The sequence below is a fragment of the Palaemon carinicauda genome, chromosome 21, assembly GCF_036898095.1.
Source record: "Palaemon carinicauda isolate YSFRI2023 chromosome 21, ASM3689809v2, whole genome shotgun sequence".
Lineage (NCBI taxonomy): Eukaryota > Metazoa > Arthropoda > Malacostraca > Decapoda > Palaemonidae > Palaemon > Palaemon carinicauda.
Genome location: NC_090745.1, coordinates 2,432,965 through 2,450,464, shown reverse-complemented (window position 1 = coordinate 2,450,464; position 17,500 = coordinate 2,432,965). Strand labels below are relative to the sequence as shown.

General features: G+C 36.0%; 1 protein-coding gene across 1 annotated transcript in view; it reads right to left on the bottom strand.

Moving 5' to 3' along the window:
- Positions 1-322: 322 nt before the first annotated feature.
- Positions 323-17,500, bottom strand: part of LOC137615523 (cubilin-like) — an 80,920-nt gene continuing 63,742 nt past the window's right edge. Inside the window, exons 27-40 of the mRNA XM_068345435.1 lie at positions 17,311-17,443; positions 17,069-17,170; positions 16,785-16,907; positions 16,522-16,644; positions 16,275-16,380; positions 12,600-12,767; positions 10,196-10,344; positions 6,611-6,656; positions 6,115-6,322; positions 5,214-5,341; positions 3,776-4,120; positions 3,455-3,662; positions 2,732-2,859; positions 323-1,614 (exon numbers count right to left, since the gene is read on the bottom strand). Of these exons, the coding sequence (XP_068201536.1) occupies positions 1,538-1,614; positions 2,732-2,859; positions 3,455-3,662; positions 3,776-4,120; positions 5,214-5,341; positions 6,115-6,322; positions 6,611-6,656; positions 10,196-10,344; positions 12,600-12,767; positions 16,275-16,380; positions 16,522-16,644; positions 16,785-16,907; positions 17,069-17,170; positions 17,311-17,443 (2,044 nt within the window). The 3' untranslated portion in view covers positions 323-1,537. The remainder of the gene's footprint in view (positions 1,615-2,731; positions 2,860-3,454; positions 3,663-3,775; positions 4,121-5,213; positions 5,342-6,114; positions 6,323-6,610; positions 6,657-10,195; positions 10,345-12,599; positions 12,768-16,274; positions 16,381-16,521; positions 16,645-16,784; positions 16,908-17,068; positions 17,171-17,310; positions 17,444-17,500) is intronic.

The following is a 17,500-nucleotide window of genomic DNA, read 5'->3' as shown; positions in this document are numbered from 1 at the left end:
TAGATATCACCTTTATTTTAATTTTGTTACTAATCTAAATATATTTCAGTCTTTATATTGTTTTGCATTTAGAGTGCATTCGTTACCAATAGAAGCTTGGCTAATAATGATATATTCACACACATACATACATACATAGGCTACATACTATATGAGTTTGTATACGAAAGAAAAACATACCCTTTATTATATTTAGTATACCATAAAAAGTAGCGGTTTTTTAGTAACTCAGAAAACGATATAAAGAAAACCTGCATTTTACCCCCAACTAAAAGGTATATTAATTATAATACTTATTTTTATTTATTTTCTTATTTATTGATATCACTTTGAAATCAATTGGTTTTGAAAGATGATTTAAAATGTTTACATATTATATCATTAATATCATGAAGGAGTGAAATGTAAATTACACCAATATATTCATCTGTTCTGCTACACCACGGCAGTTTTTAAAGTTTACAGTTACTGCAACATGTTATTAAAACTCGAATCATTACAAGCGTGAGACAGTTATCCTTTCATTTCTCCTGTAATTAATTGCTTGATGTCACAACATAGAATATTTATTAGCAATGCACAAAGATCTGTGTTTTTTCTTAGTTTAGTTTTCGAAATTCGAGACAGCGAAGAAGAGAACAAAGCACGTAATACTGTAGTCAATTCCTTTTAGCGTGGCAGAATTGCACCGACTCGCAGGGGTGCCCTTTTAGCTCGAAAAAGTTTCCTAATAGCTGATTGGTTGGAAGTATTTTTGGTCCGACCAATCAGCTTTTAGGAAACTTTTCCGAGCTAAAAGGGCACCCTTGCGCGTCGGTACAATTATGCCACACTAAAAAGAATTGACTATAGAATATCTGAGTGTGGATACCTTAACGTGGTTAAAGAGTTTTGTATCGCCATGATCAGCAATTGTATTAGTTAGGGACACCCATAGTCGGATGGTTTGCTGTGGGCGATCAGACTAAAATCTCCCACCATACCTAGGCACTGGCCAGCATGATGATCAAAACTGGCCAAACCACATACATGAATACAAGACATGTCTGAGGCCTTTGCCCTGCAGTGGACTAGAAACGGATGCATTTGTTGTTGTTATTATTGTGCAAACACTATGTTGTTTTCTGCAGGTAGCTGAATGATCTAATTAAAACCTAGATTTAGGGCACACTATTTTATCTTATTTTTCTTCCTCTTATTTTATTAAAGTTTTTATAGTTTATAAAGGAGATATTTATCTTAATGTTGTTACTGTTCCTAAAATATTTTATTTTTCCTTATTTCCTTTCCTCACAGGACTATTTACCCTGTTGGAGTCCTTGGGCCTGTAGCATCCTGCTTTTCAAACTAGGGTTGTAGCTTAGCAAGCAATAATAATAATAATAATAATAATAATAATAATAATAATAATAATAATAATAATAGATATAGTACCTGTGAAAACAAATGCTTTTATATTTTAAACCCTTAAAGGCATACCATTATCATTTCAAAAAACACCTCTTCTTCACATATTCATCGTTCTTCTTTCTGTGGGTTAGGTTGTTTCATACAAATTCATCGTTGTTCTTTCTATGGGTAGGGTTGTTTCATAATGGTCTGGTGCTGTTGTCACTGTTGATATAATTGATGCATATTACTTTTATATTTTAGACTCTCTCTCTCTCTCTCTCTCTCTCTCTCTCTCTCTCTCTCTCTCTCTCTCTCTCTCTCTTTATATATATATATGTATATATATGTATATATATATATATATATATATATATATATATATATATATATATATATATATGTATATATATAGTATATACAGTACATATATATATGTATATATATGTATATATATATCTATATATATACATATATATATATATATATATGTACATATATATATATATATATATATATATATATATATATATATATATATATATATATATTTATTTATTTATTTATATGCCCATCAAGACATGTATATATAAAGTTATTGAAATTAGTAGCTTATTCAAAATGGACACAATATTGTTTAAAAAAAAAACATATAGAATCAACATCGATTCTGTTAAAGTCCCGCTATATCCTATTTCTCTTTTTCCTTTTCAAAAAGAATTGATGTAGTTAACATTTCACCTTCTATTAGGTCTGTATAATATATATTTTTACACATAAAATGTGTGTGTATATATATATATATATATATATATATATATATATATATATATATATGAATATTTATATATTTATATATATATATGTATATATATACAAATTATGTATCTAATTTTATATATATATATATATATGTATATATACACACATATATATATATATATATATATATATATTCAAATAAGCCATATATATTTTTGATACATTAATGTCTGGATTCTCTTAACGACCTCGGGATCAGAGCCCCAGGCGAAATCACACAAAGACAAGAGCTTGGCTCCGGCCGGGAATCGAACCCTGGTCGGCAAGCTTGTACAGACAGGCTTATTTGAATATGAAAAAGACGTAAAAATGTGCAAAATTTATCATATATATATATATATATATATATATATATATATATATATATATATATAAGTTACTTACCAGATCACATAAGTATGTTCAAATTTGTCGTTGCATTATGAATTGCAGTGCCTATAATATACAGATGTTCATTTCGAAATTCAAGTAATGATATGTCAGCGTTCAAGTTGAAGATAGTAACTGAAATTAGAATTACCTGATATGGCTTCAAATTTAAGCGTGAATCCTTGCATGGTCACTGAAGCATCACTTATGAATGTCACCACAGCAGAGTTACTATGGCTTACAACAGGAGGTGAAATGTTGCTGCCGCAAAGCCTTCCCCTGGAAAGATGTAATTATACTTTAGCATCGATAGGGTTTGACTAAATTTTTCTTAGGAATATAAGAGAATGGTAAAAGGGTGTGGGAAAGGTTATTAACAATATTGGTATGGTTTTTAAATGTTTAAAATATCTGGGTATAATCAAAAATAAGTTTCCTCGCATTTCAAGAAAATTCCCTTTTCGCTACGGGTACTGTACCGCACCCTACCAGAAAGTGGGGATGACTATATATATATGTATATATATATATATATATATATATATATATATATATATATATATATATATATATATATATATATATGTATATATATATGTATATATATATTTATTTGTATATATATATAAATATATATGTATATATATGTGTGTATATACATATATATATATATATATATATATATATATATATATATGCATATATATGTATATATATATATATTAGATTTGTGATTCAGATTTCACCAATTGTTAATGTTGAATTTATTTATTATATTAAACACAAATTAATATGGGTCGTTATGTAGCCAATACTTGATTTTAGTTTAATGTATTTTTATCCTTGAATTATTCAAATATATACTTTCACTTACGTCAAGCTCTCTCCCGTTACATTATCTGAGATGTCAACGTAGTCGTAAGGGCAACTTGGGCTCGGACCTTCTAGATCAAAGGCCTCCCATGTGAAGCTAATGACCTTACCCTCAGGCACCTGTATCTCCCAGACACAGTGTTCGTTGTTGTTGTAGGCTCCATCAGAGGCACCTAGTGTTATTTCACCTTCTGGCATCATTACTGGACCTAGTGGAAGAGATTTGATAGAAAGTGGAGGTATTGAGATCACTTGGGAGAAAAACTGGAGGAAATGGAGTTCTTATTACCAAGTAACTAGGCTACAGTACTACAAGAATTACCTGCATCAACGCTACAGCTGATCTGTGGTTCTTGGGTTGTTTCATACCAATTCCTCGTTGTTCTTTCTGTGGGAAGGGTTGTTTCATACCAATTCATCGTTGTTCTTTCTGTGGGAAGGGTTGTTTCATACCAATTCCTCGTTGTTCTTTCTGTGGGTTGGGTTGTTTCATACCAATTCCTCGTTGTTCTTTCTGTGGGTTGGGTTGTTTCATACCAATTCCTCGTTGTTCTTTCTGTGGGTTGGGTTGTTTCATACCAATTCATCGTTTTTCTTTCTGTGGGTTGGGTTGTTTCATACCAACTCATCGTTGTTCTTTCTGTTGGTAGGGTTGTTTCATAATGGTCTGGTGCTGTTATCACTGTTGATATAATTGATGCATATTACTTTATATTTTAGACTCTCTCTCTCTCTCTCTCTCTCTCTCTCTCTCTCTCTCTCTCTCTCTCTCTCTCTCTCTATATATATATATATATATATATATATATATATATATATATATATATGTGTGTGTGTGTGTGTGTGTTTGTGTGTGTGTGTGTGTGTATATATATATATATATATGTAATGTATACATTATAAACCAATGACCCAACGGATCACTGGAGAGTTGGGAGTGTGTGACGACAGCCATAACAGGATGTGAAAATAGACTAAGCTAAATCATTGCATAGGTAACATTTATTTATGTCTTGTAAACATGTCACAAGCGTCCCTTGAGAAACAGTTGACCTATTGATCTCTACACCGGAATCACCTGGCTTCCGATTATAAGGCTATGTGATCATATTTGTAATAAATGTTGAGATAACTAATGCTACGTTATACAGGCAAGCCTATTGTAAGGCAGTTCTATTCATCTTTTCATACGGAATGGTCTTCCGACCAAACCATCCATACTCCAGTGATGGAGCTAACAATAAATTTGTTCAAAGTTAACTTAACTTTGACTTATTTCAAGAAGTAACCTATAAGTCTTAATAATTCTATATCACATTGAAGAGATATGTATCAAAACCACGAATGTGTGCGTATAGCATTCTCACACTAACATATATATATATATATATATATATATATATATATATATATATATATATATATATATATATACATATATATATATATATATATACAGTATATATATATATATATATATATATATATATAAATATATATGATAACGTAGATAAAGGAAGACAACGTCTTCTAGTATTACTTGGAAAACGAAACATTAATACACAATGAACAAATATATAAAACATGTTTAAAAGATTATTATTTCATCTTTTTGAAAGTGTCAGGTATAAGATCTATATCTAGTGATTTGTTTACGTTTTTCGACGAATCTGGTATGTCTGGTATGTCTCGGGAGCAAAGTAACCTTCTTTAATATCCTGTAATTCAACACTTGGTTTACAAATTAATATTTTGCTTACCTGAGATAGCTTCAAAATGGAGGCTGAATCCCTGTCTGACTACTGAAGAATCGCTGGTGAAAGTCACCAGTGCCAAATTACTAATGCTTGTGAAGTCCGCTGGAGTCTGTATGTCACAAAGCTTTTGGCTGGAGGAAACATTGGCATTTTAAAGGTTATGTCAGGTAATATCATAAAGTTTTAAAGGTTAAAGGTAATTAAAGCGGTCTGGTTTCAGTTCCATCATAATAGATGCTCACCAGAACGTCAGCCAGGCAAGCCCAACCCCCCCACTGTGGTGCCCTATCACAGAGGTGGTTTCCCAGTAAAAAGCTGAAACTCACGGTCCCAGGTGGGGATCGATCTGCTGCCATGCAAATGCTAGGCAAACGCGTTACCACTGTGCTAGGGTGGCCGTTTTAGCTCGGAAATGTTTTCTACTAGCTGATTGGTTAGAAGTCTTTTGTCCAACCAATCAGCTAGTAAGAAACTTCTCCGAGTTAAAAGGGCACCCCTGCTAGACAGTGCAAGTGAGCCTCATTGAAGAAAATTGAGTATAGTTAATTGAAATACTGTATGTTTTTCCCATGATCTAGATCATGATACAATTTTATTAATTTAACATAACTTTCTAAAGTATCAATCATTTGGTAAGCGTGTTATATATTACTTCTATGTCATGTATTGTCTATTTTTACTTTGAAAACCTCTTTTCTTGTGGTTAATGCGTTTGCAAGAAACTTGTCTGAAGTTTAGTTAAAAAAGTTTTTGATTCAAATGTTGATATGCAATTTTTATTTTGGATTTTAAGTTTTCTTGGTTTTGAATATCTAAATTTGATTGTATTTTTTTTTCTAAACTTCAGACCTTTAATCCTTTAAATATAAACGTTGAAAATAGTTAAACTTAAAGTGTCACTTACGTCAAATTTACTCCAGTGATATAATCGTAGACAATGACATAGTCCCAATCGCATACTGGACTAGAACCCTCCAGATAAAAGAAGTTCCATGTGAATTGAATGAGGGAACCAAGGGGCACCTGGATCTGCCAGGCACAATCTTCGTTATTGTTGTATGTTCCCCGAAGGGATCCTATCCCTACATCACCTGAGGACGCCACTATTGGATCTGAAGGAAGAGGAGATTAATTCTATATGTACAGAAGACGCCCTTCAGAGGTGGTATTTGATGAAGGTTTTCCAAAATTATGTTCAGAAAGTATTTTAAAAGTGGAGTTGTTTTCTAAATGAAACTTCACACATGGTTCGATATGTCAACATGTAAAGCAAAGTAAATGTTCTTGTAGTAGTTTTGCTCGTCAACTGTGCATCGTAACCCATATGAATTAATAATACATTAAAAGAAAAATGAGAATAATTGAAGTTCTTATCAACAATAATATACGAAGGCAGTTACCTGTGTTTACGCTGCAGGATCCCTGACGTCCAAGGTTACTATTTTTCTGTGAGAGTAAATGAAGGAAATTGTAAACAGACAGGAATATAAGTGTCTTATGATTTATATGTCATAAATTTATAGCCTTGTGGCCTGATTGGTAACGAACATCCTTGCCTGGTGATTGCCAGACTGGGGATCGAGTTCCAGTCAGACTCGTTAGTTCCTTTGGTCGCTGTAACCTCGCCATCCTTGTTTGCTAAGGATGGTGGGTTTATGGGAGCCTGTAGGTATCATTGCTGAGTCATCAGCAACCATTGCCTGGCCCTCCTTGGCTTGGTCCTAGCTTGGGTAGAGAGGGAGCTTGGACGCTGATCATATGGTCAGTCTCTAGGGCATTGTCCTGCTAGATAGGGCAATGTCACTGTCCCTTGCCTCTGCCATTCATGAGCGGCCTTTAAACCTTAAAACGATGCGATTCTTGGTGTCAAGAATCTTTTTGAAGGAATCGGGTAAAATGTTGATGAAGACGAATAAGTACCGCTATTTCGTCTATATACTAATTTTGATGAGAACATCAACGTTGTGCAGTATGAGCATTTTAGTGTACGAATGCACTCATTTTTTTTTTTCTCTCTCTCTCTCTCTCTCTCTCTCTCTCTCTCTCTCTCTCTCTCTCTCTCTCTCTCTCTCTCTCTAATCCATGCAACTGAACCCGGTTTTTGGTGTCTTTACATTAAACACATCAATCCTCACATTGAGAATCATGTATCTATTTTCCATAATAGCTATCTATCATCTTATATCCTGTATAAATTTGTGTATACATAAATTTACTTACATACATACATACTTCATCATCATCAAACGTAACTAGTCCACTGCAGGACAAAGGCCTCAGACGTTTCATTTCACTGGGGTCTGTTTATGGCCTTCTCTGCCAGTCCATACCCGCAAATTTTCTTAGTTCGTTAATCCATAGTCTTCTCTCCCTTCCCCTGCTCCTTTTGCTATTTTTATGACTCATCTGTTATTCTTGATGTCCATCTATTATCTGTCATTCTCATTATATGCCCAATCCATATCTTATTTCTTTATCCTATATGTTGTTAGAATATAATCTTCTTTAGTTTGCTGTCGTATCTATGTTACCCTTTTCGTGTTATTCTCATCATTATTCTTTCCATAACTCTTTTAGTTGTAACTAAATTATTTTCCAAGGCTTTAGTAAGGCTTTAAGTTTCCGATGCACAAGTTAATGCCATCTGATTAAATACTTTTCGCTTTAGAGGAAGTGGCATTTTAACTTTTCATAATCTCATTTTGTTTACCAAAAGCTCTCCATCCCATGTCTATCGTTTTACTTATGATTCCATGTTATTCGGAAATACTGTCTTTCTTAAGTACGCATATTCATTAACAGTCTCTAGTCTAGAGGTTTGTCTATAACCCTTATTAGTTGTCTCTGCATTTTCATAGAAAATTATCTTGGTTTTACTCAAATTAATTTTTAGTCCTATATTTTTGCTTTCCTTTTCCTTTGGCTAATGCTCTTGAAAGCAGCATTGTTTAATCCATAGTGTCTATATTTGTTATTCAAAGTTCAGAAATGATTATATTTGAGTATATAGCTATAAGTAGTTCAAAATGATATTGGTTAAGAATGTGAGAGATTTTTGCTGTTATTGTTGTTTTGATTAAAAGAGGTGGCTACCTCTTCTGGATCAAATTATGATTTTTTTTTTTAAAGACACGAAGTTTCGAAAAAGATATGAAATCAAAGTATTCTCTCAAAGAAATATGATAGATAATAGGTAATTATGAATGATACATAGTGCTACAAACACTTTCATGCTCTAAAGAAATATAAAGGCGTTGTGAATTATTTTTGGTATGACATCCTTCCGTAAAATGTAAGTGGAGGACTTTTTGAAGATTCAAGGAAAAATTATATTTTCTTGTTTAAATCATGACGCGCATCGAAGGTATATTAACATTATGCATAGTGAAATTTTGTAATAATCCCTACTTATTAATTAGATCTTCGATCTTTTTACAGTAAAAGGTTTTTCGTACCCTTAATTTCTGTAGATTATAGTGTTTTCAGGTAAATGATAACGTTCAAACATTTATTTGTAAATCACTAGGTTTGGTGACTTTGTAAATGTGAGTATCAATGTGATATGTTTGTGTGTTAACAAAACTTCGTTCTGTAATTTTAAAAGATCCTTACGTATGTAAATATTTTGTTTTCATTACTATCGCAGATTATCTATTTTGATGATTTACTATCAATAAAAACTAGAATTATCTGAGGATTAGAACTTTATAATTAGACGCGCAGTGGCGCTCCTACGAACGATTTTATAGATACAAGAATATACACATGTGTGAAGATATATTTCGATATCATATTCGCTCTTCATTTTGCCTTTAAGGTGCCTGTATAGCAAAGTTATCACCATAAATATCAATGATAATATTATTGTTAATGTTCACTAAGCTACAACCCCAGTTGGGAGGACTGGATAGTTTTGGCCCAGGTCTCCGACAGGGAAAATAATCCGTTGAGGAAAGGAAATAATGAAAGAATAGTGTGCCAGGGTGTACCCTCAAGGAACATAACTCTAACCCAAGATAGTGGAATCCCATAGTACAAAGACTATCACTCTACCCAATTTAGAGAACATTGGTTAGATTTTGGAGTGTCCTTTTCCTAGAAGAGCTACTTACAATAGTTAGAGAGTCTCTTCTAACCTTACCAAGTGAAAAGTAGCCACTGAAGTATTACAGTGTAGTAGTTAACCCCCTGAGTGACAAATTATTCATATGTTATTTTAGTGTTTTCAGGCATTTGAAAAAAGAGGAGAATGTATATAGAATAGGCCAGACTATTCAGTGTATGTGCAGGTAAATGCAAAATGAGCCGTGACCAGAGAGAGGGATCCAATGTATTACTATCTGGCCAATCTAAGGACCCAATAACATTCTAGCAGTAGTATTTCAGCGGGTGCCTATTGTCTTGCCCAACCTACTACCTACCTGATTTAAAAATGGAAGAGCTTTTAAGGCAATTATAGAGGATTCTAGACTTTTTTTCTATTTTATTCTTTGGCTCTCTAATCCCATATTGAGCGATACTAGCTTGTATTATTATTATTATTATTATTATTATTATTATTATTATTATTGTAACTTGCTAAGCTAAAACACTGGTTGGAAAAGCAGGATGCAATAAGCCCAAAGGTTGCAACAGGGAAAATAGCCCAATGAGGAAATGAAATTGGGAAATAAATAAGCTACAAGAGAAGCAACCAGCACTTAAAATATAATATTTAAGGGCCACTAAGAGCTATTTGTCTCTTTTGACTGAATATTTTTAGCATATTTCCACTTTACCTTTATAAAGGGGTTATTTGAGTATAAAGGTAAATTTTTCTTATAGAAGGTGGTCTCTATTCATATACTATTTAATCTTATATTTGGGAACAAGATTTATTGGAGACCACAAGCCTCTACTGAGTTTAAAAAATCCACCCCCTGAAAATACCTTCTCTCCGAAAGTAACATTTTTGTTTGTAACGTAAAGTGAACTTTCATGCTTACCTGTATCTTCAGATTCCTTGGTACACCTTCTGTGCCAGCCAGCAGGAGGAGTATGCTGGCTAAGGGAAACAGTGCCATCCGAACCATGGTGAAGTTTGCTCTGGGCGCTCTGAACAGAAACAGTTCAAGGAATGTCCTGACACCTTCCCCTTTTATAATGACTTAATATCGTCCACGTCAGATGGCCTTATTTGCCAGGTGTGACCTGTTCATATGTTCCAATGATATATTTCAGATAATTATCGCTTTAATGTCCCTCGTAAACATGTGTTTCAGTCGCTTGTGCTCTTCAGATTGCCTCTGTTGATATTTTATTTGTCCTAATGCTTGCATTTCTTAAATATTGGATGTCTGGGAAGTAAATAAACGGATGTACGCATGATACCTTTACAATAATGTGGAGAACATTCTAGTGATCATTTTTGGAACTGTTTTGCTAACATTCTACTATTAACCTAGCGGGTTTTTTTTTCCTTTTCTTTTCTTATCAAGACAATGGCGGAAAAATGAGGTTCTTGTTAGCATTTTTAGGTTCCTCATAGACTCCGTTTTAGGGAGGCAACTATTTTCAGTTCATCGCTCTTAATCTGAATGTTTTTCCATGCACTTGCTCTTCGCCATTCCTGCATCAGTGAAAAAGGTAAATAATGATAGAAAGACATCTTTTGTGCTTATGAGTGATTTCAATAATTGGTAGGGAAGGGTTAAATTGTTTTTCCTACCGATCATCTTGGCTTAAGAGGTTTGGACTTGGACTTGAACTTTGCCTCTAAATCATAAGTGAGTCTACTCATAAGACTGGTAATTACTTGGACCTTGTATATAACCAACTCTTTTGTTATAACAATCGAAGTTGGTCCTCCATTTAGGACGTCTGATCAATTCTTCGTTTCATTAGCTATAAGACTGAAAAGTCTGTCCCTAATATGTTATACCCTTTAAAGATATATATGTCTCAAGCAGACTGGAATAGCATTTTTGAGTTATCTTTTGTATATTAATTGATCTCAGCTGTATAAAGGGTCAAAACCATTTGTTCCTTTGAATGAAAATTTGGTTAACCTAATTGATAGGTGTATCCCTTCCTAGGTTGACATAGCGAGTTAAGGACAAAAACTGGTTCAGTGATGATTGTAGATATGCTTATTAGGAAGAACAAGAGGCTTATCATCTTTGGAAAGGTAACAGATCAGATTTTACTTGGAATAGCTATACTTAGGTAATAACTGTTGCTCAGAGAGTTTGTGCTTCAACTAAAAAGGAATACAATGATTATTATTATTATTATTATTATTAAAAGCTAGGCCGATGCGATAATATCCTTGACTGGTGAACACCAGACTGGGGTTCGAGTCCTGCTCAAACTCGTTAGTTCCTTTGGGCTCTGCAACTTCACCTTCCTTGTGAGCTAAGGGTGGGGGGTTTGGGGGAGCCTATAGGTCTATCTGCCGAGTCATTATCAGCCATTGCCTAGCCCTCCTTGGTCCTAGCTTGGGTGGAGAGGGGGCTTGGGCGGTAATCTTATGTATATATGGTCAGTTTCTAGGGCATTGTCCTTATTGCTAGGGCAACGTCGCTCTCCCTTGCCTCTGCCGTTCATGAGCGACCAAATTATAATTATTATTACTTGCTAAGGTACAACCCTAGTTCGACAAGCAGGATGCTATAAGCCTAGGGGCTCCAACAGGGAAAATAGCCCAGTGAGGAAAGGAAAAAGAAAAAATAAGATATTTTAAGAAAAATAACATTTAAATATCTCCTATATAAACTATAAAAACTTTAGCAAAACAAGAGAAGAAATAAAATAGAAAAGAATAGAAAGAGAAAGCAAGATGTTATAAGCCCAAGGGCTCCAACAGGGAAAAATAGTGATGAAAGAAAATCTTTTAGGTACAGCAGGCGTCAAAAGGGATACTACAAATTTCAGAGGATTTCGTTCGAAATTCACTAACTGGGAACCATACTACGTAGCTCAAACATTTATGTTTCCAACAATGAAAGCTCTATCAAGCAAAATAAAGGTAATATATGATGCACAAATATTAAATCTATGACATTTATAGCAATTATAAGGAAGAATTACGGTAATAGTAATTATTTCAGAGTATAGTAATTACTTCAAACTACAGAGACAAAACAATTTGAAATTTGCATTCAACACAGGATTACTAACATTACCTATTTATACTTCGAGCCTTGGGAAACGAATATTTGATATCATAGTGTTTTATTAATTAAATTACCGAAAAGACATAAAATCTTGCAATTATCAATAGAATATAAAGGGAAAATCTACTATAACTTTAAACATATTCAACCAAGACTGCACCTAGATTCAACAGAGAAGTTGGGTGTGATTGGTAGTCCTGAATTTTGCTTCTAAGGTCCGACCGTTTGTACTAACCTTCAGCTTTGACTTCGGTTTCAACACACGACACAAACTTAACATTGTCAACCCAACTTATGAATGACCAGCCACGCCCTTCTAGGGGGGAAGGACGTTGTCCTAATACCACCATCGCCAGCCTGTACCTATCTGGTGAGGGCTTGACCTCGGGCGCCCCAGCATCAGCTGTAGTTGCACTCATCGGATAAACTCAGTGATTTCAGACACTTAGGAACAGTAGTTATGAATCCGCTTTAGAAACTCTTGGGTTGCCAATTAGTATAATTTATTCCAATTATTGTCATCCTCTTTATCTGATAGTACATACATATACCAAGGCACTTCCCCCAATTTTGGGGGGGGGGTAGCCGACATCAAACAAATGAGACAAAAAAGGGGACCTTTCCTCTCTACGTTCCTCCCAGCCTGATAAGGAACTCAACCGAGTTCGGCTGGTACTGCTATGGTGCCAAAGCCCACCCTCCCCCGTTATCCACCACAGTTGAAGCTTCATAACGCTGGATCCCCTACTGCTACTACCTCCGCAGTCATCCGAGGCACTGGAGGAAGCAGCAGGGCCGACCGGAACTGCGTCACAATCGCTCGCCATTCATTCCTATTTCTAGCACGCTCTCTTGCCTCTCTCACATCTATCCTCCTATTACCCAGAGCTTTTTTCACTCCATCCATCCACCCAAACCATGGCTTTACTCTTGTACTTCTCCCATCTACTCTTGCATTTATCACCTTCTTTAGCAGACAGTCATTTTCCATTCTCTCAACCAGGCCAAACCACCTCAACACATTCATATCCACTCTAGCTGCTAACTCATTTCTTACACCCGTTCTCACCCCCAATACTTCGTTCCTAACCCTATCTACTCGAGATACACCAGCCATACTCCTTAGACACTTCATCTCAAACACATTCAATTTCTGTCTCTGTCACTTTCATTCCCCACAACTCCGATCTATACATCACAGTTGGTACAATAACTTTCTCATGCAGAACTCTCTTTACATTCATGCCCAACCCTCTATTTTTTACCACTCCCTTAACTTCCCCCAATACTTTGCATCCTTTATTGACTCTCTGACGTACTTCTGCTTCCACTCCACCATTTGCTGTAACAACTTACCCCAAGTACTTAAACTGATCCACCTCCTCAAGTAACTCTCCATTCATCATGTCATTCAACCTCGCACCACCTTCCCTTCTCGTACATCTCATAACTTTACTCTTACCCACATTAACTCTCAACTTCCTTCTATCACACACCCTTCCGAATTCTGTCACTAATCGGCAAAGCTTCTCTTCCGTGTCTGCAACCAGTACAGTATCATATGCAAACAACAACTGATTTACCTCCCATTCAAGGTCATTCTCGTCTACCAGTTTCAATCCTCGTCCAAGCACTCGAGCATTCACCTCTCTCACCACTCCATCAACACACAAGTTGAGCAACAACGGCGACATCACACATCCCTGTCTCAGCCCTATTCTCACCAGAAACCAATCGCTCACTTCATTTCCTATCCTAGCACATGCTTTAATACCTTTGTAGAAACTGTTTACTGCTTGCAACAACCTTCCACCAACTCCATATAACCTCATCACATTCCACGTGGCTTCCCTATCAGCTCTTATCATACGCTTTCTCCAGATCCATAAACGCAACATACAGCTCCTTACCTTTTGCTAAATATTTCTTGCATAGCTACTTAACTGTAAAAATCTGATTCATACAACCCCTATCTCTTCTAAAACTACCCTGTACTTCTAAGATTGCATTCTCTGTTTTGTCCTTAATCATATTAATCAGTACTCTACCATACACTTTTCCAACTACACTCAACAAACTAATACCCCTTGAATTACAACACTCATGCACATCTCCCTTATCCTTATCTGATAGTAACATTGATTAACTGTAGAATCAATGAATGTATTTTCCCCAGCGAATGATCAATGTTAGTTCAATAATTGTTTTCATCATCATCCCCTCCTACACCTATTGACGCAAAGGGCCTCGGTTAGATTTCGCCAATCGTCTCTATCTTGAGCTTTTAATTGAATACTTCTCCATTCATAATCTCCTACTGTTTTGTTAAAGGGAATAAAAAAGGATTTCCTCTTAGAAACCTCTGCATGTGTTAATGAATGGCAGCAGGAAGGACTGCATGATTATTGGCATAATGTAATTTCTAAATTAACTTTCTACTTTTATAGCGTTACATCGAAAGGTATTGTAATTTCTTTGGATAAAACACAAAGACGTTTAGCATCTAAATAATGAAATATAAATAAGACACAAGTTAGGGTTATTTCAGTAATCAAGGAAATGCATTTTCCATCATGTCCTTTTAAAAACAAGTTGTTTGGATATATTCATGGTTGTAAGCATAATTTTCCATTAAATAGGTTTCACTACCATGAACATTATAGATATGTGATTGGTTTACCACAATCTTTCAATTTGTTTAGTAGGAATATGTTGAAAACTATCGTTGACCATTCTTCTATTTATAACAGTCTTGCCATCCTGAAATCTTTTTTTTTTTTTTCAAGAAACAATTATCAAGCTAACATTGACCATTCATTGGAGAAATTCTTTCCATGGTTCTACAATTAATTACTGAAACTTATTGTCAGATAAAGAGGATGACAATAAGGTGAATAAAAAAATACGAATTGGCAACCCACAAGAGTTTCCGATTAAAGTACGAAGGATTTTGAAATTTTTAACTTGATATTTGACGCTTATTGTACAACCTACGAATATAAATGGCGAGTTTCCTTCGAATCCGTACTTTTTAGTTTAGACTTGACAGTTCATCCTTTACTTTGAACAGATGATTCTGTCACTCACTGTCCAAAGGAAAAAGCAACCTTTTGGATATTTTTGGCAGTAAGCAGGGTAATTGAAAATCCAGTCAACCTCATTTTGGTTTTCCTGGGGCTAAACTAACTTTCAGTCCCGTGAAATTAAAACACACTTGATGGACCTTGATATTTATAGAGGTGTAAACTCTAAGGGTATTTTTCCTTTTTTATAATATGTAATTTCATGGCTCCTGAGTTGTCTGTTATTTTTTCACAAGTTAGCAATAAAAGCTTCTCCTTGCACTCTCCAAGGTTATACAGAAATCCTTTGATTGTGGTCAGGATGTTTTATGATTTTCCTTGAATATAGTGCTAACTTTGACTGTTTTAAATAAACTGATAGGAGTAGATGAGTTTTTTCTTAACACCATTATTGAAAGTTGTTAAGGTATTCTTCATTGATGTTAATTCCTACATTTTGCCACCCTAAATTCATCTACGCACGCTGTGAATTACTTTAGGAGAGATTGAGTCTCTCTGTCTAACTCCTTTCTCAGTCGGAGTTTTCTCACTGTCTATATATAGGCTTAGGATTCCTGTACTTTCTGTATAGGTATCTTCAAATATTTTAACATCAGATTCTTATATTCCTACTATTTGGAGGACAACTGAAGTTTGACAGAATCAAAAGTTCTCTCATTATCTATTAATGTCATACATAGTGGTTTTCATACTCTGTTGATTTTTCCATTAGCTGGTTAATTGCTGGGATATGGTCAGTTATTGACTATCCACTGTGTGTGTTTGTGTGTGTGTAGAACTTGCAAGCACACATGATGTTCAGATACAGTAACCAAGTGTTGGCTCACACGTCCCGTCATCAGACTCCCTCCCGGCCATCATTTGCTGCTTCATCCTATCGTCACCTTGTCTGTCCGTCTGCTGCCACGTCATATAATCCAGAGATATTTGCATCTGTGACGATCTGCCAACTCATAGAGCCCGTGGTCCGTAATCAAGTGATGGCTCACACGTCCCGTCATCAAGCCCTCTTAATAAGAGAAATGGAATTTCACCATGACCGAAAAAGGACCGAATTTAGGACGAGAGCGACACCTGTGTTTGGGCGCCCCTGACTCCTGCTTCGGACTCCTTCCTGGCCATCATTTGCTGCTTCATCCTATCGTCACGTTGTCCGTCCGTCTGCTGCCACGTCATATAATCCCGGGATATTTGCATCTGTGATGGTCTGCCAACTCATAGAGCCCGTGGTCCGTAATCAAGTGATGGCTCACACGTCCCGTCATCAGGCCCTCTTAATAAGAGAAATGGAATTTCACCATGACCGAAAAGGACCGAATTTAGGACGAGAGCGACACCTGTGTTTGGGCGCCCCTGACTCCTGCTTCGGACTCCCTCCTGGCCATCATTTGCTGCTTCATCCTATCGTCACGTTGTCCGTCCGTCTGCTGCCACGTCATATAATCCAGGGATATTTGCATCTGTGACGGTCTGCCAACTCATAGAGCCCGTGGTCCGTAATCAAGTGATGGCTCACACATCCCGTCATCAGGCCCTCTTAATAAGAGAAATGGAATTTCACCATGACCGAAAAGGACCGAATTTAGGACGAGAGCGACAACTGTGTTTGGGCGCCCCTGACTCCTGCTTCGGACTCCCTCCTGGCCATCATTTGCTGCTTCATCCTATCGTCACGTTGTCCGTCCGTCTGCTGCCACGTCATATAATCCCGGGATATTTGCATCTGTGACGGTCTGCCAACTCATAGAGCCCGTGGTCCGTAATCAAGTGATGGCTCACACGTCCCGTCATCAGGCCCTCTTAATAAGAGAAATGGAATTTCACCATGACCGAAAAGGACCGAATTTAGGACGAGAGCGACACCTGTGTTTGGGCGCCCCTGACTCCTGCTTCGGACTCCCTCCTGGCCATCATTTGCTGCTTCATCCTATCGTCACGTTGTCCGTCCGTCTGCTGCCACGTCATATAATCCAGGGATATTTGCATCTGTGACGGTCTGCCAACTCATAGAGCCCGTGGTCCGTAATCAAGTGATGGCTCACACGTCCCGTCA